Source organism: Tauraco erythrolophus, chromosome 15 (assembly GCF_009769465.1).
Source record: "Tauraco erythrolophus isolate bTauEry1 chromosome 15, bTauEry1.pri, whole genome shotgun sequence".
Lineage (NCBI taxonomy): Eukaryota > Metazoa > Chordata > Aves > Musophagiformes > Musophagidae > Tauraco > Tauraco erythrolophus.
This window is the reverse complement of record NC_141479.1, coordinates 3284796-3310337: the sequence shown is the minus strand read 5'-3', so window position 1 is coordinate 3310337 and position 25542 is coordinate 3284796. Positions and strand designations below refer to the sequence as shown.

Sequence of the window (25542 nt, the reverse complement as noted above, 5' to 3'; positions counted from 1 at the left end):
ATTTGTCATTATCTGTAGCTTTTTGTTTAAGAACTTTGGTCAGGGAGTCAGTACAAGAATGCAACTAGTCCCACTGTTATTCAAGTGGCTGATGCAAATGTGGTGCAGCATTTGAAGCATGCGTTGCTCCAGCCATAATCTTGTGATTACGGTATTTAGTTCAAGGCGCAAAAAACTGCTCACGTGGACAAACTTAGGACAACAGAGGTAAGCATTCCGAACGAAGATAAAAATTCCATGTATGTTTTTGAAGTATATCTCACTTTCCTAAGCCAAACATGCTGGTTTCATGTTACCTTTTGCTGCACCAAAATTCCATGGTGCCCTGATGCTAGGCTTACGGCTTTGGAATTACAAATACTACTAATTAGTCTTAGTTTTTAATGCAATATTACTTTTTATTTCTGTTTTTATTCCTATTTTCTCTTTCTGCTACCTAGCTTTTAAGATATAGTTGCTCCCACAGAGCTTTACTTCTGCTACAGAAGAAAAAAAGAAAGTGGTTTGTTCGGTGAGTTTCTGGATGTTTTCTAGTGAACAGCACTGAAATTTACAAAGGGAATTTTCTGACTGCTGTGGTAACACTGCTAGTATGTTCACTGGAACAGTTCAGAAACAAATGCTTACAAGCTTCAAACTTGACGTTTTAATTTTGGAAGTTTCATAAAGCCTGTCAGAAGCTGACCACGTACTAACAAGGTAACAGGAAAGAATCATCAAATGTTAATCAAATCTGTAGTGCCAGGGTGCTTTGCTGATTAAATCCTTGCCACAGTCAGATACCACATTTCCACACACCCTATGGAGTAAAATACTTATCTTTAAGGGAGAAAGGTTGGTTCAGTCTTTAAATAATGTAGCACAACTTTATTCGTTTTTTCTGCTAATAATGACAAATTAGGTAGTTTGTTGTGACCAGTTGTCTTCTGGGATAAGAACTGAGATAGCACAGCAAATCATTTCATGCAAACATCCATCAGAATTAAGCTGGAAATGACTTTTGGTCTTTTGAGTCAAAGTGGTTTTCAGTCTAACTTAAAAATGCATTACTTCACCACCTGGTTCCGCAGAAAACTGATTTGATCCATTAGCTCTTACCATTTTAATACCAATTCTGAAGAAGGAACAGTATTGACGCATAGCTTGTGTGCCTGAAATGAGAAGGTAATCATTATCCAATGAAAACATGCCCTGAAAGTATGCCACAGTTTAGGAAGGTGACGCGAGGTCATGATTTATATGGGAATCCAACTGCAAGTAAGTACATTTTCAGTGTTTCTGAAAGACCACTGGAAACAGTTTTCACATTTTTTCCAGTTCCATCTCTTCCCTTTTGTTGTCATAATTGCTTCATCCTCCCTCCCGTTTCTTGTAATGGCCTTGAAATTTTAGCTGGATTTGATTTCTAACTTCTTTTCTTCATTTGTGTCCATCTCTGTTAAAACACAGTAACAGAGGAGCTGCATGTTTCGTGTGACTGCACCTGCACAGGAAATTGGAGAGAAGTTAGAAGAAGAGCCACCTATCTCAACTCTAATTCCACAACGTGCATCTGACTAATGCAAGCTAGTTGTCAAAAACGCTGCCTCACTTCTCTTAAGGGAAACAAATGATAAAAGTTAATACAAAAAGTGTCTTCCACTTAATTTTTTTAAACAGATAATGTTTAAAACTGTTCTGTTGATATCCTTGGATGTTTTTCTTCTTAGACACACCACCAAAAAAATGAAGTAAAATCTTTTTTTGCTATAGTTAAGAGTGTAAAATCAGTAGAATAAAAGAAGAAAACAAGAACTTCAAATAGTGCACAGGGAAGTGACAAGATTACTGAATATTTACATATTCACCAGCTGCTGCAGCACCACATCCTGTTGCATTCTAAGGTTATGCTATAAACCTTCCTTCCCACATCCCTCATCACAGTTTTCTCACACAGTAACAATGACAACAGTGTACTGCTGCACAGAAATGTATAATTTAACTGCAGCTGTTCAATAGCAGGCAAAATTCTATCTGCAACTGACAAAATCCATCCATCTTCTAACAACTGACTCAGTAAAGCAAGACAGGTAGCTTGCATTACTAAGAATGTCCAGCCCTTCTACAGTCCTCAGCCTTGCTTAAGAAAAAGACTTTGCATGTGCTTGATTAAAGAGAAATGCATAAAAACTGAGGACAAGTTTGGTAGAAAGTGAATGGTCTTTTAAATATACCGTAAATAAAATCTGGGTGTAAAACCACATAAAATCAGTATACCCCTGTACTGGGTCTGGCTGGGATGCAGTTAACATTCTTCATAGCAACCCATATGGTGCTGCGTTTTGGGTTTGTGGTTCAAACAGGCTTGACGACACACGGATGTTTTGGCTACTGCTGAACAGTGCTTGCACAATATCAAAGCTTTTTTTTTTTTTTTGCCTCCCCCTCTGCCTTCCCTGCAACCAACAGGATGGAGATGGGCAGCAAGTATGGAGGGGAGATGGCCAGAACAGCTGACCCAAACTAGGCAAAAGGATATTTCATGTCATATAATGCCATGCTCAGCAATAAAAATGGGTAGAGGAAGAAGTGCATGTGGGAGGATGTCTTCCAAGGTGGCCGTTGCTTGGAGACTGGTTGTGCATCAGTCTGCTTGTGGGAGGTGGTGATTGCCTTTGCAGCAGCAGGTTTTTTTCCCCTCTTTCCTTTGCTTACTAAAAACTATCTTTATCTTGACCAACAAGTCTTCTCACTTTTGTTCTTCCTATTTTCTCCCTCATTCTGCTGCGGAGTGCTGGAGAGCAAGTGGGTCTGTGGGTACTTAGCTGCTGGTTGGGGTCAACTGAGCACAACCCTATTCATCAACAAACCAAGATTCACTCAATTAATTTTCCTCTTTCCTAACAATATCTCCATCTACAAAGAAACTTACCTAACATCTTGTTGATAAACTGAGGTCTCCTTGATGCAGGTAAATAGACTCCCAAGAAAAAGACTGGAATTCCGGATAAAGCAATGGCAATTCCAATCAATGAATTTACAGTGTCGCTATAGAGTGGCACTACCACCAGAAATACTGTGCATATACAGAATATTATTGGGAAAGCCACACTCAGCTAAAGACAAAAAAAGAACAAAAAGTTATTGAGGTATCTGTTGCCTACAATTACAGATGTTTTGGTGAGAGTTACAGACTATTCCCCCTCAACCCTGCTTTGTGAAATTATCTGCTCTTGCTCTTACACATCTGGCTATTTGGAACATAAGCAAATTGCAGAATTATTCGTGAACAGAACTGCTGCTAAAAATTGCAAAAGTAATCACATATAGTAACTGCTGTGTTGAAACTGTGTAACAGCATGAAGTATTTTTAGACAAATCCAATAAAACTCAGGAAAGAAGAATGACTTTTTCGTGTAGAGGATCAACTTAAAGTATGAGAAGAAGATGAGAGGATCAAGATATTGAACTGAAACACCATCAGAGCTAAAAGTGGTCCACGTGGACAGAATCAATTAACTTAAGCATTCCTAATTAGAGATTTCTAATCCAAGAAAAAACGCTAACTACTGTGTGAGGCTATTGAGACATTCTCCAGTAGACAGAGAGAAGGGATACTGATTGAACTAACGTGCAGTGAACAAATATACTATCACAACAATCACTTACTCCTATCTGGCAGCCACACTGGCTTTCATGGTACAACACAAAATGGAAGCCATGTTTTAAACCCTGATCAGTTTGTAACCTTTAGGCATAACATGTATGGTCCAGGTTTTAGATAGTACTTTTACATTAAGTAGAAGAGAGATTTTAAACAATTCTGTAATAAGTAAATACTACCTTAAGAGGCCTGGGTCGATCTGGTTCCTTCCAACGCAGATATAATTGCCCAGCAATAGAAAGACCAACAAAAAACCAGTAACTGAAACTGAAGTAATTAATAAGCTTGAAGACATCTTCCACAGCCAGGTAAATAAGGGTCATAGCACACTGTCAGAAAAGAACAAAAGTGAGATGAACAACAGAAGTTTGAAACCTACTGTTAATGCTGCTTTTTGCCTTAAAGTAACACCTTACACTCCTTCATGTTTGGCATGACTTTATGCCTCTGAAATCACTCTCTCAAAAATCACTTAAATGACAGTAAATCTGAAGTTCTCTCCAGTTATTTTTTTAAAGTTTTCTTTTAAATAATTCATATAGTCCCATCTGAACAGCTGAAAAGAAAAGCAATAATAACTTACATTGAAGAGCAGTGCTGGCACAGGTGTGAACCTCTTGATGTGGATCATAGACAACAGATCAGGAAGGTGACCTTCTCGAGATCCTACAAAAAATAGCCTGAAAAAAAAATAGTCAGAAAACAGATGTTGAGGCCAAAAGTGAGAGAGAATGTATTACAGAAAATCAAACAACAATACCAGTCAAAATAAGTATTTACATCACTGAATTTCCATCCTTTAAAACTGGAACATGGATTCAACTCTTCTTGTAAAGATGTACTGTACAACAACCATTAAAAGATACATAAGCTTTTAGAAACATGCTGTTAACACCCATTTTCAAAAAACAATCCTACAGGAAAAATGAAAACATCTACAGTAACAGAAATAAATTTCTATTGTTTAAAAAATTCTAAAAGCTAAAAACATTGCAGTTTATAGCAGAATTCAATGCCAACCACAAGAGACCACCAGGTCTCTAAAAAGAGAGACTCACTTAATCACGTGCTCAAAAAACACACACATAGAATTTTATTATCAACTGAAAATTGTTCTATACTGACTACTTCACCAGATCATGTTCATATTTGTTCCCAGTACAGAGGCATTAAGCATACACTTAATGAACAGGAAGGATGTTAAAATGCCTGAATGTATCTTGTTAAAACTTTCACTAGTCACATCCATCATCAGCGCTCAGAGGAAAGCTTCTATACTGTATCCTAAGCTTTTTGACTGCAGCTTAATAGCAGTAGCACCTTTTAAAACTTTTTACTTGGAGAAAAACACAAAGATACTAAGATTTGAAAAAGTCAGTAAGTTTCAAGTGAATACTTCTGAAAATAAAAACTTGCTAGAATTACTGTATCAAGTAAAATGGAAGGTAACTCAATCTGAACAATCAGAAGACCTGAAGACTCACCACACAACAGTCATTTGGTCTTTAATTGTACTCTGCGTACAGCTAGGAATGCTTTGGGGAAATAAGGCAGTGTTACGGGTGTACGTACACACATAAAGAGATGTATTTGGGTCTGTTATTTTATTGTGGCTACTCATTACAGATTAGGTTACAAAAGTATTTTTGCCACTCTCATATTAGATAAGCGTTAACAGCAACATGTAAAAACACTTAGGAACGTTTGTCAAACGGATATACACTACCTTGATGATGCTAGAATTGAAGCATTAAGTCCACCAAAACAAGAAAAGGCTACAGCAATGGGAATTGTCCAGCTGAAGATACCAAATACCTGGTCAGCAAACGTCTAATGAAATGAAAAAGAAAAAGGCAACATGAAAATATCTGCAGCAAAGCATATGTAAAATAATTACATCAAAGCTTTTGTAATAAGCTTGTGTGGAAAAATAGTAACATAGTAAGGACAATCCAAAATGCAGCACGAAGAAGCACAAAGGTTTTTTTGTTTATTTATGGATTCTGAATAAGCACAAACTTCCTTAGCCGAGCACCTGAACTCACATTTTCTGCTCACAGAAATAATGTTCACAAACGAAAACATGTTTTTAGAATTTTCTCATCAATTGTAATACATTTTATTATTTAACTGAATTACAGAACTCAAGTGTAACATAGTGACTACAGAGAATAAATGATAAAAATATTATTACATATCCAAAAAGGGAGGTGCCATACTGCAAATGACAAGCATAGCCACCTATGTTTATCTTTATAGACACTATTCTAGGAATCTGTTTTATTTTCCTTCCTTTTCAATTTCCTAAGCAACCTCTTATATTCCTTTAGTTCCACCGGTAGGGCCTCTGGGCTCTACTCTCACAACATGGCAAATGACAGAGCAAGTATCTTATTAGCAGTCATTTTTTAATGTTGCTAAACAATACTGCAGGCCAACTGTGGTGACTTCCCATAACAGAGCTCTGAAACCAAGAAGCCAGGAGCATCAAAGTTTCACAGCAAGTGGTAAGTCATTGATTGCCAGTGATCTGGGACCCATAATGAAAATCAGTAATAATTTTCAAGACACTGTCCTGGTCAATTCTGTTCTGCCTCCTGGATGGAAAAAAAGGGAGAGAGACTTTGAGTATCAGACAAAATGTTTTAAAAAAAAAAATCAAGAAATTTAATACATGAAGATTGACAGCTATTCTAAATCTCGCATTGTACATGTCTGAACACGAGCATGTTTGGAGTTCAGCAGAAAACTGCTCATGCTGTGTTTGGAGGACATGGGTGGAATCCTTCCTATCTTAATTCTATCTACTGATAGCTAAATTACTTCTATGATTTCTTTTACTGAAGCAAACTAACATTCATGGGAGCAAAAGGATCATGCATAATGCAGACAGCATGAAATCACTATTTATAGAAAGATATAAGTGTATCTACCACTTATGTATAAGTGGTATTCACACAAACTGTGCTGGTTTTGGCTGGGATAGAGTTAATTTTCTTCACAGTAGCTAGTATGGGGCTATGTTCTGGATTTATGCTGGAAACAGTGCTGGTAACAGGGATGTTTCGGTTGCTGCTGAGCAGTGCAGAGTCAAGGCCTTTTCTGCTCCTCACACCACCCCACCAGCGAGTAGGCTGGGGGTGCCCAAGAAGTTGGGAGGGGACACAGGTGGGACAGCTGACCTCAACTGACCAAAGGGATGTTCCATACCGTATAACGTCATGCTCAGCATATAAAGCTGGGGGAAGAAAAAGGAAAGGGGGACATTCAGAGTGATGGCGTTTGTCTTCCCAAGTAACCGTTATGCATGATGGAGCCCTGCTCTCCTGGAGATGGCTGAACAGCTGCCTGCTGATGGTTAAGTAGCGAAGGAATTCCTTTTTTTGTTTTGCTTGCGTGCACAGATTTTGCTTTACCTATTAAACTGTCTTTACCTCAAACCGTGAGTTTTCTGACTTCTACTCTTCCGACTCTCTCCCTCATCCCACTGGGGGAAGGTGAGTGAGCAGCTGTGTGGGGCTTAGCTGCCAGCGGGGCTTAAATCATGGCACAAACCCCAAGGATTTTGTGGGTATTAGAACATTTTACATCTCAGCCAGTAGCAGTAATCTAAGCCTTTTTATTAATCTTTCCCTAAATCACTTTCTTAGCTCTCTCTTGCTTTATCAGTTTCAATATCCTCACACATAAAAAGCATATATACTAGTTCAGCTTTCTGCAGGTTTCTCTCTTCTATTACAGAAATTTTCTTAGTTTTTAATTAAGTTTTTAATATTTCAGGATTTTGAAACACCTCCCCCTTGGCCTCCCCTGTAAAACCCTGGTCTTCATCATAACATTTATGAGCAAACAAGTGCAGTCAAAGTGAATTAATATTCAGAATTGAACTTTGTTTCTAGCATATAAAGCTATATGGATTTAACAGTGGTCAAATTTTGATTTAATTACTCCAGGAAAAAGATAACCAAAAGCATTTCATTATGATCTGTTTTCTGAATAGCTTTGTAGGTCAAAACGGCCTAAATGACTTTAATATAGATTATTTTTTTTTGTGACATGAATGATTGATTTTCACGAGACAAAACCCTGCATACAACATCAATCTTTAAACCATAAAATGCAGAAAGATTTACTGACATAAACCAAAGCTCGTCTGGTTAAAGTTTCCTGTTCTTTTTCTGGGTTGACAAAAGTGCTTTGTTCAGCACAATATCCAGGTTAAGGTTCAGAATCCAACTCTGCTTAGCTGTAAACCATCATCTACTGTAAAAAGCAACATTTATTCCATCCTTTTGCAGATAGGATTTCCTGCTGCTAAGGGACAATGCAAAGTGTATAATCACTTCAATGGGAACCTTGCCAAAAGGTTCAAAGTCAATGCATCAACTGTGTTTGTCACCCTGATTCATACTAAAGTACCTCTATTCCTGAGCTCTTTTAGTTTGTACATATTAGTATAACTTCCTTCAAAATGGAGCTTCAACACAGGGCTGGAAAAATGCAGACATACAGAGTCCCACAGAAATTATAAAAATTAACAGGAGAAAAGTATAAAAGAACTAATCCATGCATGAATTCTATTTCATGCTGAAATCAGAACATCAGTTTAGCAAAAGACCACACCGTAAGAAATGTGTTCTATGTACCATGGATTATCCATTTTCAGACAATTGAAACTGAACAAGCAACTAATAATTTACATTATCTATATAAAAGATTTCTGCTGCTCAAGAATAAATAATTACTAGAACACACAGTGCGTTTCTCAGATCCTTATTAGATCTAAATGCAGCTCTGAGAAACCTGGTCTCCCAAAGCAGAATGCAATTCATAATGATCCAGTGACTGAATTAAGACAACTTTTCCAGAACAAGTAAGAATGAGGACAAGATGAAAAATCTAATAGGCAATTGTTGTAACATTTTAAAGGATGATATAAACCTGAACTGCAGATTTCCAAAGCCAAATAGCAAGTGATATTACTAGACATCAAACTTAAAACTGCTAGAGGATTTTTTTTTTTTAATATACAATGCTAAGATACAGAACTCACTTGACAAGATGTTAGAGAATTAAGATGTTTAGTAAGCTCGCCTAAAGGATAAGCATTTAGATAAGTAATATTAACAGCTAAAGTTAAAGAAGAGAGAGAAAACATACGAATGTAATCTTATGCTGCAAGATGCAAATTAGCTGAAATGTCATTTGGAGAAACTTTTTCCCCCAAAAGGCAGGTTGGCATTTGTTCTTTGCAAGCATTTCCCATTTCCTTTTGAAACATCTAGTAATGGGCCAGTGTGGAATGCCAGATATGGGACTAACTCAAAGGCTGTTTCGATTCTATGATGTGTATCCAACCTTTCTAAAATACGCTAATGTTGTTTCGCGCACCCTGGAAAACAGCAATCGCTCACATGAGCAGTAAAACCCACAGAGTTAAGGCAAAGCTATGTATGGTATCACTGCCACAAATTACACAGAGATCAAGACATGATAGATTCAATGTATTCTAGATGCAAGCTATACAATGTGCAACAACAGTTGATCCAGCTCAAAGTCAAATTATTAGTTTCCCTACATCTGTACAAGTCAGCCTCTTGAAAAGAGACAATAACCTAGCAGTGACAGCCTTTATCAAACACTGTCATTTCCAGTGTACTTTCTAATGTAGTTGGGATTCCTGAGAGAGCAAAAGGAAAAGGTGGAGCATTAACTTCAGGAGCTTAGCTTTTCCCTAAGTGAGGTAAGGCAAAAGAGTATCTTAATTGAGAATGATCTAAAAATCAGCTTGGTTTGCCAAGTAGATCTGCCTACAAAATGCTGAAAGGTACAACGAAGTTGAAAGGTACCTGAAGTTTGGCTAAACTTTCTAGTGATCTTAACTAGCTTAACCTGCCTTTATGCAGGTGTTTTCTGACAGGGTTTCACCCTCATTTCTAACATAAAAATCAGCCAAGTTCATTTATTACTACTCAGACAATAAACACACTTTCATACTTCCGAGTACATATTTATAAATCCTTCAACAGTCCCATTTTAACAGATGCCAAGAAATGTCTTCTCCAAAGCTGAGCTATACTCTCTTGTGAACAATGAGAAAACCAAAGATCTCCGCAGTGTTTCTTGCAGAAAGTGTTACTGAAGTGTAAGTAAAAGTGGCCACAATAAGCTTTCAACTCTGTGCGTATGTCAGAGGGTTATTTGGCATAAGAAAGAAGGGCAGAGAAAAGTACAAAAAGCAATCAAGTTATCAAGCACATACACCTCGTGCACTGCACCAAGAGAAAAAAAAAAAGGGGGGGAGGGAGAAGAGTTAGTGGCTGCTTTCTGCTAAAACCACAATTATACAATCATGGATCCTCCACAAATGAGCTAGACCTGGGCTCTGAACTGAGTACCTGATCAATTCCACTTTAACTACCACTACTTCTGGGTGTAGTGAAGTGCATTTATAAAAACCAATCAGCTGTCAATAAGGGAAAGAACGGAGCGTTCGCAAGGGTATGCAGAGGATGACAGAGGAGCCTACCTGGAGGCAGTTATAGCAGAAGCATTTAGTCCACCATAACAGGAGAAAGCCACCACTATGGGGAGATTTCGTCTCAGGTTTCTTCTGAGAAAGTCTAAAGAGCAAGAAGGATTAAGAGATTAAATCGTCATCTCTGCTATCGTCTGACAAGTCCAGACTTGAACTATAACTGCTTCTAACAGCAAGGAAACAGTAGGAGAATTCAGTGGCTGATACAGCACTTGCATTTACAGATAAAGTCCTTTTATGCCCTCCCATCCATTGGACATGTGAGATACACATATATACAAGCACACTGTAGAAAGACATGCATCTGGAACTGTTCCCCTTAGTTCCGATTTTTTCTTCCAAACCATCAACAGGGGATAATTATGAAGGAAGAAGCTTCTGGCCATGCACTTCTCCGCTGAACTGCCCTCATTTCGTCATGACTAAAATGTTACATTACTCCCAGAAGAATGGTCAAAAACTGAATTACAGCTTTGTTTCAAGACATGAATGACTGATTTAATGACATTTTATTTTTATCTTGGATTAGCTCGATCTCATGATGATCAGCTGGTAATTTATGAATGGTTTGCAAGAACATTTTTTTGTCCTTTTAAAGGTCCAAACAACAGTTCTATACAAACAGGTTGAACTACAGCAGCGCGAATTGCCCTGCTTAAAGAGCTGCCACAACAAAACACACAGAATACTGCCTCACATCCAGTAATTCAGACACAGACTATTAGAAAGACCCACACTTATGTTACAAATCACAAGATGAGAACCATTTCATCACACTTAGCTGCACACAAAAAATGTCAGACTACACTGAGAGCATATGGAGCTGTGAGCACATGCGAGGCTGGCGAAGCACTAAACAGTATTGATCAGATGGAAAAATGCAAAGACAATGTAGTCTAACATGAATAAGAAACTTATACAAAACTATACCCAAAGATTATGAGGTGTTTCTATTAGGAAGGCTTAAAGGCACCTACAGAGCTTCTCTATGTGGCTCATTTCAAGATCCTATCACACACGTGAGCTTTTCCACGCTCCGTGCTGTAACATTCTTACCCTGAAAGTCATAGACAGCAGCAAGGATATATTAATCTATATGAGCAATCTGACTAGTATCTTCGAGGTGCAATTAATTCTGCTTTGAGTTTTCTCTTGAGGCAGAGTATAAATACATTCCCACATTATAGGAAGATTTTGCAGCCAGAACTACAGTCTGTTTTCTCAATTTTTAGCTTCTCAGGCCTTTAAGGAGCTAGCTCCTAAAGGAAAGAAAGAAACTCTGATTTATGGCAATCAGGAAGCCACACATGCAAAAAAGCCACTGAGTAGATCAAGTTTTCTTCCACAGCCATAGATCACATTTGTCAAGATATTGTATGACATCTGTTCAGTTCGATCACATTAGATTTAACACTATATATACTAAAGAAAGGAAAAAGAGCGCACATCAACTGAAAACAGTTAGAAAATTGTAAAAGTGCAAAAGAAAGCAATTTAAATGTTCAGGTTTCCTGTAAATCTTCTTTCGCCCACCATGCTGTTGATTGATTCTCCTCAAACAGACATAAATCTCTCCTTGTATTATTGGCAATGTCTTTTCTTGTAGAAAAAGGTACCAGTGCAGTGCAAGGTCCAGCATGAAATTCACTCTTCATCTTTAGGTCACTCAGTACAATCTTACGGTAAGATAAACCAGCACTACTCTACTGCATTAACATATTGCATGTCTACTACATGTAACATGTCTTTTCTGCATGGCCCACATTAAGATCACAGATGCCAGCTCCAACAGTGAAACAGTTTCATTCGTGTCTTCATGGGAGTGCTGAAGATACTTGATCTACATCTTCTCAGGCATTTATCCTGTTCTTAGCATTTTTAATAGCTAGCTGTAGAATAAGGGTTCAATGTTTTCCAAAGTCTCTTACCTTTCTCATATTGAAAATATTATGTAGCACTCTTTCAAATTCTGGCTCAGCTCTTCAGCTTGGCCTTCACAGCCAGAGAACTACACAACTGGCAACGGGAGCGCTGCATCGGTAGTGAATTACAGCTAGCTCCAAGAAAGAAGGCAAATGGCTTACTAAACAGTTCTCTCCTAAAAGCAACTGCCTGTCCCTAAGGAAGAGTTCTTGCATTATAATACAGAACGTGCATTTCATCCAAAGGAACCTTACTGGGAGGTGCCAGTACAAGCAAAGAAGGGGGCCACAACATTGGCAGCCAAAGACAAGCAGATTTTCCTCTTCAGACAGAAGACTGGCCAAATGAAGAAGAGAAGTAATACCCAAAAGGTCTAAGAGTAACTGAAGGATTTCTGGGTAAATTCAGTTAGAAGAAAGTGACATCATTTCTTAAACTATATACCAAAGAAGAATAAAACAGCTAAAGATGCAACTGAATTCAAGATCTTTATCCCTAATCTATGAACAAAGCCGTACAGCTCCAAGAAAGATGACAGCCTGCTATGCAGGACAACCACGTTTCCTTCAACCAGGAATCATTTCTGGCTTTTCCAAGAAAATGAAGCAATCTGCCAAATATCACCTATTGTGTGAACTTAATCAAAAACCCCCAGACATGACTAATCACAGGAAGCCGGTAAGGAGTTATGCACTGGAAGCCATTATGTTCTTTCCTGTTGGAAGATGAAGCAGCCCAAAAAGTGCTTGTGGACCCAAGCCCTCTTCTCAAACAAAAAATACAACAGCTCTCTCAGATGAAAAAAAAAAATAAATAGTTGTTCCGTGACAGGGGGAGGTGAGATAAGATTTCTGCTTTCATTTGTTTGTGTTTGTGCTACAGAGTAACTGCTTCATACGCACACAACAGTAAGGGTTGTGAGGGCTTGCACAAAGTAGTAAAGCGGAAGTTGACTGTGAAACTGACGGGAATCTTTGAAAAAGGAAGTGATTTATACATGATCAGCAACCGTCTGAAGAGCAACTGCAGAACTTCAAAGCTAGCTGTTGCTGTATTACTTAAATTACTTCAACAAAAAAGAGCTTAAAAACATGTTTCCTAGCCTTGACAGGCTAGCTATACCACAATGAAGCTAATACTGAAGTAAAAGAAGAGCATTTTATCATTTTGTTCCATATCATCCTTTGGTAAGATTTCTTTCACCTCCGAGCCACCAAGAAAAATGGTATGCAAGGTGATGTGCAAAGATACACTATTACTAGTATTTCTTTTACTTACAACTTCTACTCTCATCATTTAGAAACTGGAAATAGCTTTCCTCCCCTTTTCAGCTCAAAGCCTCTTGACTGAAATGAATAGGAGAAAGCGACTCCATTCCTGCCCAAGATAGCAACAAGATTAAATTTAACTGCTGGTTTACTACACAAAAGGCTCTAAGATGCAGCAATATTACTATCATGTTTCTTTAAAAAAATCATTATTGTAATTTCCACCCTACAACTAGATAGAGGGCAATAAGGAAACTACAATCAGTATCATGTATCACATGTAGAATATGAAAGCAGATCAAAGCGGCTCATTTTCATCACATTAGTTTTTTGAATGGCTTAATTCTTATCTCCTTTCTTAATTCATCCACTGACTACAATGCCCCAAGTCTTCTTGAAGATTCCAATGAGGATAAAATTCTCTTCCACCACCAGAGAAATCTCACCATGAAGATTTTTACTTTTCTGTACTATAGGAGGGTTTTCAAATGTAGACCATTACAGTCATTAGCTCTTTTTTTCCCCCCTATTCACCAGAAAACTCTGGGTGCATTGTGAGTGTTTTAATTTGAATCGCAAGTGCACTTTTGAAGCATCTCTCCCAGCTCTCCCCACATACTGCTTTTTGGTTCACGTTGCTCAGCATGGGAACTAAAGGGAGCTTCCCTTTTAGAACAGGCTAAATTGGAAGATGATCTTCAAGAACACACCTACTGCACTCCCCTACTGCAGCCCAACCACACATAAACATTCAGTCCACAGGACCTCATTAGAGGTAGTCCAAAGTAAAATACCCCTAGAGCATGTACAGCATGTGTGTCAGGTCCTCAGTCAACTGTTCCACTCTACAGACATCCTTCACTTCAACTTCCACAAGTACTTGCTAATGTATTAGTAGATCAAGCTTAAAGTCGGTTTCATAAAACTGGGTAATTAAACTCATAGCAGCAATGAAAAGGAGTGTGAAGTGAAAAAACTTCAGCTGTGCTTTCACCTCATCATTCTAAAAGAGATATAAGTAGTGGCAATCAGAAGACCATTGTTTGCCAGCTGACGAGACGTCTCAGAAAAATGCCTTTAGACAGAACATTAGTTAATTTTTTAAGTGCAAGTATTTGGCAATCCTGAGATCTAGTGAAAAAACACAGCTCCAGACTTCCAAACTTATTCGTTTGGTAAATTTCCATTAAAACTAGCACAAGAAGTAAATCCCCTAACAACTCTGGAAATCACAACCATACTTTTTCACTCTTATCTTGGTCGCCCAATATCTCTGCATGCAATTAGATTGACTAAGGAGTTCGTATCATTCTTAAGTCTTCCTTTTTCATCCTCCATGTCTGATGCATCCTATACTAGAGAGGACAACCTGATCTGTCCAGTTCTCAGTATTACATTTTCATGTAAAATTACACAGTGTGTGTCCACACATAAATGTATACACACACACACACACACACAAAATGAATATATAGTCACTTTTGGCCAAGAACAATGTCAAGGAACAACTAAACAAAGTGTATATAAAAGCATAAAAATTTAGGCCTGAGTTTCTTATGTGTTTTAACATTCAAACATCTGTCGTCCCTCCTTTATCTGGCCACCCATTGCAGCTGCAGTGCTACCACTTACTGTATACAGAAACATAAATTGGACAGGCCCACACGGAATCATTCCAATCAGTCCTCCAATCTCTCAGGGTGGATCAGTTTTCCTGATTCCATTCACCAAATGACTGTATAAACCTCTGTGATGACAAAGGCCAGGAGCAGCTGAGTGGGCACAGAATACTCTTAGGGAATAGGATGGTTTGGAGAATTTAATTACTGACAAAGGAGTGTATTTTCCAAGACTTTGTTAGAAAAAAAACAATCGTGTAGTGCTTTACAGAAGTCAGGACAGACAGAGGACTGTGTGCTGGCTTTTAGTTTTGTTTAGATTAATTAATTCTGGACAAGAATTAAAAATTCCATTATGAGTCACTGCAAGGTACTTTCCATGGTGAAACACTGGAACAGTTTGCCCAGAGAGGTGGTAAATGCCCCACCCCTGGAAACATTCAAGGTCAGGCTGGACAGGGCTCTGAGCAACCTGATCGCGTTGAAGGTGACTCTGCTTATCGTAGGGGGGTTGGACCAGATGACCTTTAAAGGTCCCTTCCAACCAAAACCATTCTATGATTCCACACGGAATACCATAGCCTACAATGGATATTCCTGGAGATTTTATTACCCTTAGCATATGCTGATTCAAAATAAATATTTTCTGTCCTTATCTTGTTTTGTTTCATTCTTAAGTGTTTTACCAAGTATTTCACAATACATTTTATGACAACTTTGTTTTTCCATATTCCATCTAAAAAGAGGCAAAAAATTAAAGTTTATTTACTTTCAATACATTTTGAAATAAACATCTGCACAATTACATTGGAAATAACAGGTTCCAGCCCACATTTACCATAAAATATTTTGAAAGCTTACATTAAAACCAAATATTTCTGAAGCTTGAAAGAAAATCAAGTAAGTGCTTTTGTAGAACCATCTGCCTAAATACCTGAAACAAGAGTTTGCTGATTTGCTAAGCCAGTTTTTAATCATAGTAATCCTCTGTGGGAACAGAGTGAATACTTCCTTCATTTTGACATATTTAAAACACTCTGTCCGGTGTCTAACTACTTAAAATTTAGAAGCCAGTTGGGAATCTAAAAGGGAGGAAAGCCATTTCTTTTTCTCCAATTTAAATAACCAAAAAGAAGATTAAATTTTCCAAGTGTAAAGGATATAGTAACCAGAACCATCCAATTAATTCACTAGCTACAGGGCAAAAAAAAAAACCCTTTGCTTTTGTCTAATGATTAGCTTTAAGTATAAAATATGTTCAGACCAGCTTTTACCTTAAGAAGCTTACATATTTTAATTGGATTCAAACTTCCGTCCATATACAAAAATAATAAACTTCAAAATATTAAAAGCTGTTGGAATTAATAGAATATTGTTACGATAGTGAATTAAGTTATTAAAAGGAGATACAAAGCTAAACTTTGTCGTTGCTGAGCTGCAACACATCCATTTACAGATATGCATTGCATAATTATTAGCTCAACAGAATGTAGCTCAGTGTTAACACTGTCCTGCGTTCCGCTCCAGCTTTCTAAATACTGCAGCATGAAGAGAGAAGACTCACGTACTCATGAGTCCCATTTACAATCAGCTCAAAGCACGCAAGTCTAGTGTCACTGCAAGCTACGTTAACAAGATGTATCTGTGTTTGTTTTAATAAATCTGATAACATGATTATTATATGTTATTTCATTAACTACTTTCCTATTTAAGATTAAATTATTCAAGATGAGTTATTCTGTCCTCCTGTATTCAGTGAAGTACTATAATAAACTAGGGATTTTTCCTGGTTTGTTCCTCAAAATGAAATGCCTCCCTAAAAGGTGAAAAGTGAATAATATAGCAAAATACCACACAGTCAACTTACCACTGCCACAGCATCACTAAAAAGAACAGCCTCGACATCCAGCACTGTATAGTAAGCTATATTGGTCATAATATAGATAACAGTCACAATCGGCATAGACACTGCAATAGCCAGTGGCAAGTTCCTGTAAGACAAAAAGAACCAAACAAAACCCACAACCCAGGGAAAAAAAAAATCCATTAATAACGGAATAAACTTATTTATTTGCATCCTTTACCTTAAAGATAAAATGTAAGAAGATAAAGATTTCAAAGTAGGTATCTCTGGAAGAGTTTGGTTTCTTTTAAAACTAGAAATTCTATTACAGAATACTGAAAAGATTGAATAATTTTGCAGAAAGTTCAAACCTAAATTATATGTAAAAAGGGATTCTATATAACTGCTCTTCAAGTACTCTGACTTCAGGGTTTCCACATTAGTAACTACAGCCTTCAAATTTACATGCTTTAAATGATTTCCTACTGTCCCTGTTAATTAGCACAACTAGAACCCAAAGGGGCAGAGCTCTGAGTCACTGCACTCATTCTGCAGGGGAATGCTGCTGTTCTTCTAGCACCTACTTGTAGAACTGATGCAGGGAGATCCACTAAAGGAAATCAAACTGTGATCTTCTCATCTGCACTGATCACTGCAGAGAACAAACTAATTGGGCTGCATAACTGCAGATGTAGAGATGTACAGAGATGCAGAGGGCAGATCCAAAATTGCTACACAGCTGTGAATCTCGGCATGTGGTGCATCTTACCAGCAAACACGTCTACAAAGTAAGACAAAAAAAGTCTAGAATAACATGAAAACACTGCAAACCTCTAGATGTAAATAGGTAAGACTTAATTTAAAGCTGAAATAAACTCACTGCCCCAAGCCTGCAGCTCCACAGGGAGAAATTCTGCCGAGCAGAAGCAAACTTTTAATTTTAGGCTCTGTTTCTCTGTTTTTTCTCTGCCTTCTTCTTTCCCCAAAGCTTGCAGGCATATTCAAACGTCTCAAAAGGGAATACAGAACTGAGAGTGTTACTCTTGCATTTGCCCAGTTTGAAATCAAACATGACACAGTGACATGGATCAGTATTTGCCATAAACATGTTTTCCAGTAACAACAACAACAAAAACCCAACAAAGCAGAAAAATGAAATGCGCTTTGGAGGTTTCCTCGAAAACTTCCTGAAGCCTAGAACTCCAGCTGGGTCTGTCTGATGCTGTGGAAGCAGAAAACCAAACACACACCACACTCTCTCCATATAAATCAGTAAATTAGTAACTGGGAGTTATGACTCTACTCCCAGGTTGCACACTCAGTGCAGAGAAGAAACAGAATTAGAAAACCACTTATAAATTAATTCAGAAATGTTATGTAATGTAACAAAAAGCTGAAATGGCACTTCAAGGACTTTGCATCACCCAAGATTAAAGCCAAAGAACTATTTCAAATTTAACTTGTCGATTGCAGCTTTTGACTGGCCAAGCATGAGGGCATTATGAATCAAGTGAATGTGAAAAATTCATAATTCTTGGAGTAATTTTATACAAGTCTGGAACATCTCATTATTCCCAAGAATTGTCAATGTGGAAAGCTGAAATTTGAAGTTCACTTTATCAGCTACAATTGTTACCAAGACCAAAGCTTGCATTAGGCCCTTATGCCTGTAAGTATCAAATGAACCTAAAGAAATTTTCATCAGCTAAATATCCTATGAGAAAAATTATTTCTCAAAACAATACATCTAATACAAGAGTTCTCCAACTGATAACACAGAAAAATACATTAATTTTAAAAAGATGAAAAGGCAGGACAATTATCTTTGCAAGACAATGTAAGGAAACATCATCAACCTGGAATTCAGTCTGACTAAAAGTAGCTATTTTTAGAGTTAAAATACTTATCTTCTATTTTATCTTTTTAATAGATGACTTTCCTGGTTAAATAAATGCACAGCATAGAACTCAGGGGTAACAGAACAAACTGCAAAAGTCAAAATCAGTTGAGAGAACTGAAAAAAATCTCTCTTTCATTCTTTATCTTTCAGTTGTTGCAATCTGAGCTGTTGCTTATAATAGGTAGTAAAAATGATCAAATAAGATTCTATTTTTAACACAAAAGGCATCTGTTTACAGACCCACAACTGAACAAGATTAGTTTAGTCAGTTGCACTTTTAGAGCATAAATTCATGGAACAGATAACATTCTTAAATATGAAATCAGAATTATTGCACAGATAAACACAGCAGACTACACTTAGGTAACTGTTTCACTGCAGTATTAACATCTTCTGTAGTTAACAGTTGCAACATATTGAACTGAAAGCTTATCAAGCACTGAACACAGCATCCTGCAATCATCCACCTTATTCTTTTTTAAAATTTTTAATGTACTTTAAAACTAGTAAATCTTTGCTGGTGGTTGTTCACAGCCTTACCATCTAAGTATAGAGCAATTCTACTAATTTCTGTATAGCCTCAGTACTGAAAGACAGCCACTAAACAATCAGCTTGGTAACTATCCAGGTTTGGAAAGTTCAAATCATTTACCTTTCTGGGTTTTTGATCTCTTCCGTTACAAAATTGAGTGTATCCCAACCAGAGTAAGAGAACAAGGCAGAATAGAGTGCAAGGGAAATGTCTCCGATATCAAAAGAGGATCCCTCAAAAGAGTTCTCAAAGTGCGATGTATGTCCTGTATGTGGAAGACACAATGAAATACAGGATAATAAAATACAGCAAGTAATTTTTTACAATTTGGCACATAAATACAAAAAAATCTCAGAAATCCTAATTCCTTCAAAGCTGCTTACTAAGCCCTTTTTCCAATTCTACTCTGTGCTTCAGCTGTGGGAATAAGCATGGCAATTAAACTACTAAAAATCATGCTCTGTGGATGATACTGTTTTGCAACCAAACACCTAGATTGTCCACAATGGCACCAAAAGTTCAGGAACATTAAGTTCAGATTGAGCTATGAACAACTGGCAATGACAGCACTCAGGCTAAGAGTATCTTTTATAACATATGTACTCAAAAAATAATCCACTCTATCCTTCTATATCCTTTTAAAATTTCAATCATTTAGCCTATGCAGAAAACAAAGATTACAGTTTATTTTAGATAATTATGACAAAAAGAAAACCCCACATCTAAATGGATGTTTAAGTTCTAGCTATGAAAAACAGAAAACTGAGAACAAGTAACAGAACATAAAATAGTATTGTTACTTGAGATAAAATTTTCCCAAGGTAAGAGAAAAAGTGTATGTTTTTTTGCACCAGTATTTGTGAGAACTTGTGCCATCTTTTGACTTCAGGCAAGTCAAGCACATCAACGGCGTTTTTTATATATTGAGACTATTTTACACGTACAGACACAGGCACAAAAACACCAAATACAGGAAGAAGAGTAACTATGTAACTCCAAAACATGCCCTGTACTATGCATCCTGGAACATTTAGACTTCATCAGAACTGTCCAGGCAAATATTTGAGGCCTCTAAAATATCTTCACTTCTTTTTAGTTTTTATCCTAATAAGACATTGCTATTCCCTTGGCACAGACACAGGCAAAGTAACTGCTGAGTTAGAAACGGAGAAGGGAGACACTGTCAAGGAAGTCAGTAATGAATAAGCTCAGTATCTACAAAACAAGGGATGGGCAGATGTGCTACGGATTAAACACTCCAGCCTGGTGCTCACATATGCATGCTCTTTTTCCATTCACAATAATTACCTTGCTCATGGACTTCCAACAATAACTGGTTACATCAAAGGACATAAATTGCCAGATTGCCAGGGAAAGACCTTTATGGCAGGTTTGAAAGCAGGGTGATTTTTTTAAGCTAACACACCAATAAATTCCCTCCAAAGGAAGGGATAAGAACAAGACTAAGTTCAGGATTCCTCTAACTTGAAGGCACAATGCCCAACACACATATAAATTTAAGAAAAAAAAAAAAAAATATCCAAACCCCCAGCAACTTTTTAATTCTCAACAGCTATATAAGAACTCAGGATTTGAGGAAAAAAAAAAAAAAAAAGAGCTTCTGTTTCACAAATCTACTTACATGTTCTCAAAATCTACTTTTACTTCAAGTTCAGTCAGTTTCAGACTTGCACAAAATTCATTTTGTAAAAAAAAAAAAAAAAATTCAGTTGATGTCATTGTAAAGTAGTACGTTCCTTAGAGAAATTCATAGCTTTCTCGGCTCCCATCGTATTTTGCTAGCTCTCTACATTGCCATTTTCATTGCCCTTATTATTCTATAATGCAGGCTGTAAATTGCACAACATTGCTCAGCAATCAGTTACCTTCTTTTACTCAGTTCAAAGTCAACTGAGATATGATAGCTTCTCAAGATAAAATATCATGATAATGCCTAACATTGGTATTATTGGTGTTTTCAAAGTGGCTATATTATGCTTATACTGAGGCATTTGATAACACATTCAGAGGTATTTTACAATCTTTAGACCAGTTACTGAGTTTAACTGATAAATACGAACCTTTGCTTTAATTTTGCAAGCTTACCCTGGCATATTTTAACAAGTCCAGTTATGATGATGACAATAAGAGCAGTGACTTTAGCGTAAGTAAATATATCCTGCACCCGTGTTCCCCATTTAACGTAGGCACAATTTATAAATGTTAGAAGACCTAGGGGGAGGGGAAAAAAAAAAAAAAAAGGAAAAAACTATTAGATAAATATTTAGTTTAATTTTTCAAAGATTTTAAATTATAATCTAAATATGCACTTACCTGTTACTTACTTAGTTTAACCTAAGCAAAACACACTGGTACTGGAAACAGTACTGGTTTAAACTACTGGTTTAAACAAAACAGTAGGAAACAGATGTTCTAAACACAGTTTCGACAGATGGAAGGAAAGACCTTCCTCTTCTTTGATTACATGCCTATTTTCCTACCGTTATCCCTTACATCAGCTGCACTCTGCAACTATCCTGGAGCTAAGGAAACCATTACATGAAATAATTCATTTCAATGTATCACTATTGTTCTAATAAATGAGAGATTATCTAGAAATTCCTTTACGCAAACATATGAAAATAGTGTGTGAAAAGTTTTTTCCACTTCCTTGTTAGTCTGAGGATGAGCTCAACATCCCTGGAGTATTGTATTAAACTGCATTACTAAGTGAAGTTAGAACAGATCTTACCAAATAACATGTACTTTACAGCTAATGCAATACTAATCTGGATTTTTAAGAACTGGTAGTAAGTAATGAGTATTCTGAATATATTCCTCCCTCTATCCCAACCCAAATTAGAGGCAGACCTATTTCACAAGATTGTAACAGAACTTGAAGTGAGACTTTCGGATTTCACAAATATTTTAGTAACAGTAGCTGACTAAACTTACTCATATGATCAACTTCCCCAACAAACACTTTTCAAGCTATTGTTGAAACATACAGTTCTCATGGCTCTCAATGTTTTGCTTTTGCATTTATAACTTTTTCCTCAAGTGGAGAGCCAGACAAACTCTGCCTGAACTCAAATGCTGAATATTTACCAGGATTCAGTATCTTCAGTATTCTTTATTGAACAAAATACTAATTCAGTGCATATTTTTCTCCAGATTATCATTACATTATTGATTCCAACCCAGAAGTTTAAATATTTTCCTGAAATCTTTTTTCTCTAGCTAGTAAAAAAGTAGTTATATTCTACCGTACTTTTTATCTCCAAACAATTTGCTTGTACTGTGTATTTTAAATATGCCCATAAATAAAATTAAACTTGACTGTTTATGGAGGAAGGTAGTAGGAAATCAAAATTAAAAAGATGTGATAAGGTATTTCCTTTCCTATAATCTCAGAATAATGTGATACTAGTAAGATAAAAATGCACTTAGCACAGTTATCAAATAGAAAAGTAATAATTTTAGAGAGATAACAAAAGAAAGGTGATGATCTCAAAAGCATGGCACTAGTATAACTAGACAGTCTAGCCAAGTGGAATTACTGAACCAGATTCCACTGAGCTTGGCAAGAGGAGGGGAAAAAAACAGTCGTATCAAATTTCAAGTCAGGACTGCGGCAGCTCCCAAAGAGCCCTCAGGAAAACAACAACTCTGCTTGGTCTCGGCTCTGCCCTTCAGTATTAATGATCAGTATTATCCATGGAGTATTTGCTCACAGGGTTATTTCAGCCATTATTTCTTTCTTTTAAGCAACTTTCATTGGGAACAATTATTATTAACTCATTATTTTAGTGAGTTAGGGGCTTGGTCTCTACTTCAGATAAAATGCTGTTCTGTCTGGTATCTTAGAAGAAAACAAAAAAGATAATACAGAATCTGAACAAGCTACATCCTCTCCCTCTTTCTTTTACTAAATTTATTCTCTCATGTTCTCTTCAACTTAATTATTGTTTAGCTACTTAAAGTTCCCAAGAACTGTTGAGTTCTGCAGCACCAGATGCCACCCTCATTTCCAAAATGAGTGACAAGGTAATGCCATATAACAGTAGGATCGATCTCATGCCATCAGTACGTAACCAATCTTCAGACTTCTTCTCACAGCAACTTCATTAATAAAGTACTAATCTGATCCAGACATAAGGATTTGACACACAACATCAGCCCTGCCAGGCCAGGGAGAAGTGTAGGCTTTAAGAGCAACAGCTGACTGAAGTTGTGGAGCCAGGGTGAGAGTCTCAGCCGATGCCTAAAACAAGGCAGAGCAAGCACTTAAACTTGCTAAAAGTCCTAAAATGGACTGTTAAAGTAAGTTGTTCCATCTACATAAGAGTGATCCTGCTGTCACATGTCACCACTAAAGAAAAAGGTGTTAAATCCCCTCTCAAGTTTAGAGGGCATCGCATTGTCTTTCTACCTCTCCTATATAATCATTTTAATTGAATCACTTTGCCTTAATGTCTTGCTTTTTGATAAACTGCTTTTTATAAGGGCTAACTCCCCTCAAACGTGAGATATCTTAACCAGAAGAGCAGATTCCCCCACCCGCCTGAATATGTGCCAGGATACTTGGGAACAGTATCTGTTTAAGGAATGTGAACATGACATTACAGGTCCTTAATTTCTTTCCTGAAGTTGTCACAACAAAACGTGGCCACACATTTGAGAGGGCGGAGGGAGACAAAGGGAACCGAGCTGAGTAAGCTAACAGATTTTTTTTTTTTAAGACATTTGTGATGATTCTTCCCACTACCTGGACTTGCACATTAATGCCTTCCCAACAGTAACAAATTAACTTGAAAAATGGAAGGGGAAGCGGCAATATTCACAACGAGTTATAGAGGTCAAATATTTGAAGGATGCACCACTGCTCTCTCTGTCTTTCCCCTCCTCTACTCCTACATAGATAACTGTAATAAAGAACATTAGAGCCATTTCAACACACTCCTTGTTGCCTCAAAAGCTAACCAACTAGGAGCAGCACATCCTCCACATGGCATTTTGCTGGCAGTAGAAAAGCCCAGGTTCTGTATTAGCTTTATGATAAGAGCATCAGCTCAATAGGGATGACAGACTCCACAGCACGCGGTGATGATGATCAGTACATGATGAAGGACTGCCACACAGACTTTCTCAAATATATTTTCCACTGTTTACTGGAAACGCAAAATATGTATATAAACATTTTTAATAGGAAATACCTGGAATTAAATAAGACACACACAGTACAATCATACAGTTTCATTCTCTTGATACAGCAGAACAGTCCTGACTTGAAGCACCTGGAGAGTTGTTCCTCTGTGTTGACTAACAGGGCTAATTACAGCAGAATTTATAGCATTAGAGTTATTCTCTATTCTACAACAACTCTTAGACCACACCAAGAGCATCTTGAGGTTTGATTTAATGTACCTCTCTGAGGAAAAACAAAATTTTCCTCCCATTTTTCCCACGTAAGTAAACTCGGAAGAGTTAAATATCTTGTTCTGCTACTGAATGAGAAAATGGTAATTCAGTGACTGAGAATACCTGCAAATTATCCATGTGCTGGAAATTGGTTTTTTCCCCACTGTAACTCAAACCATTGCAGTTTCAGTACGCAACAACTCTGGGACTTGGTAGGATTTGCTTTAATAAAGCTTAACCCTGGATAAAAAATTACCATAGTAAATTTCAAGCAATACTTACATTCACAAGCAGCAGCTATAAGACGGCAAGCCAAATACGGAGGATCACAAGAAGGGAAGAAAGGTTGAACTAGGTAGTTAGCGAAGGTGATGGCAATAATCGCTTGACTAGTTGGCTCAACAATTAGGAGTGAGGTCCACAAACGAATAAAAGCAATGAAGCTCCCAAAAGACTCCAAGATATATGCGTAGCTGGCTCCTGATTTCGTAATAGTGGTTCCAAGTTCAGCATAGCAGAGAGCTCCAAAGACTGAAAAAATCCCTCCAATTGCCCAAATTATTAGAGACAATCCATAAGATTTGCTGTAGATGAGAACTCCTTTGGGAGAGACAAAGATACCTGAACCAATCATGTTGCCTACTATAAGGCTTATCCCATTTATCAAAGATATTTCTTTCTTCAGTTGCATTGTATTTTGTTTTCCATCCTGTATTTCACAGCTGTCACTTGGATCTGTCCTGTCTGATTCATTGACGGGGCTGTATTCAGCCAGTGAACTATGTGACTTCGTACAATCTGTCCTTTCTCCCATTGTGGAAAGACTGCAAATTCTCCACGACTCCAAATCACAAT

General features: G+C 37.3%; 1 protein-coding gene across 2 annotated transcripts; it reads right to left on the bottom strand.

Annotated features, from left to right (window-relative positions):
• Nucleotides 1–391: 391 nt before the first annotated feature.
• On the bottom strand, nucleotides 392–25542 carry SLC7A6 (solute carrier family 7 member 6). 2 transcript variants are annotated; one of them, XM_086620677.1, is made up of 10 exons: nucleotides 24970–25518; nucleotides 21373–21498; nucleotides 19387–19531; nucleotides 16859–16982; nucleotides 5370–5473; nucleotides 4227–4323; nucleotides 3823–3972; nucleotides 2912–3095; nucleotides 1411–1483; nucleotides 392–425 (listed from the first exon to the last, which is right to left on the bottom strand). In XM_086620677.1, exons 1-10 carry the CDS (start codon nucleotides 25499–25501, stop codon nucleotides 392–394), a joined length of 1569 nt encoding a protein of 522 aa, XP_086476803.1. In that variant the 5' UTR covers nucleotides 25502–25518. The 2 variants fall into 2 exon arrangements, with proteins under 2 accessions (XP_086476803.1, XP_009977031.1); XM_009978729.2 differs by lacking the exon at nucleotides 392–425 and having other exon boundaries at nucleotides 630–1483; nucleotides 24970–25542.

Coding starts and splice junctions, on each gene's coding strand:
- SLC7A6 (XM_086620677.1), bottom strand. CDS start 25,501: ATGGGAGAAAGGACAGATTGTACGAAGTCACATAGTTCACTGGCTGAA. Junction 21,499..24,969: donor TATAGCTGCTGCTTGTGAAT/GTAAGTATTGCT, acceptor CCCTCCCCCTAG/GTCTTCTAACATTTATAAAT. Junction 16,983..19,386: donor GAGATCAAAAACCCAGAAAG/GTAAATGATTTG, acceptor TTTGTCTTACAG/GAACTTGCCACTGGCTATTG.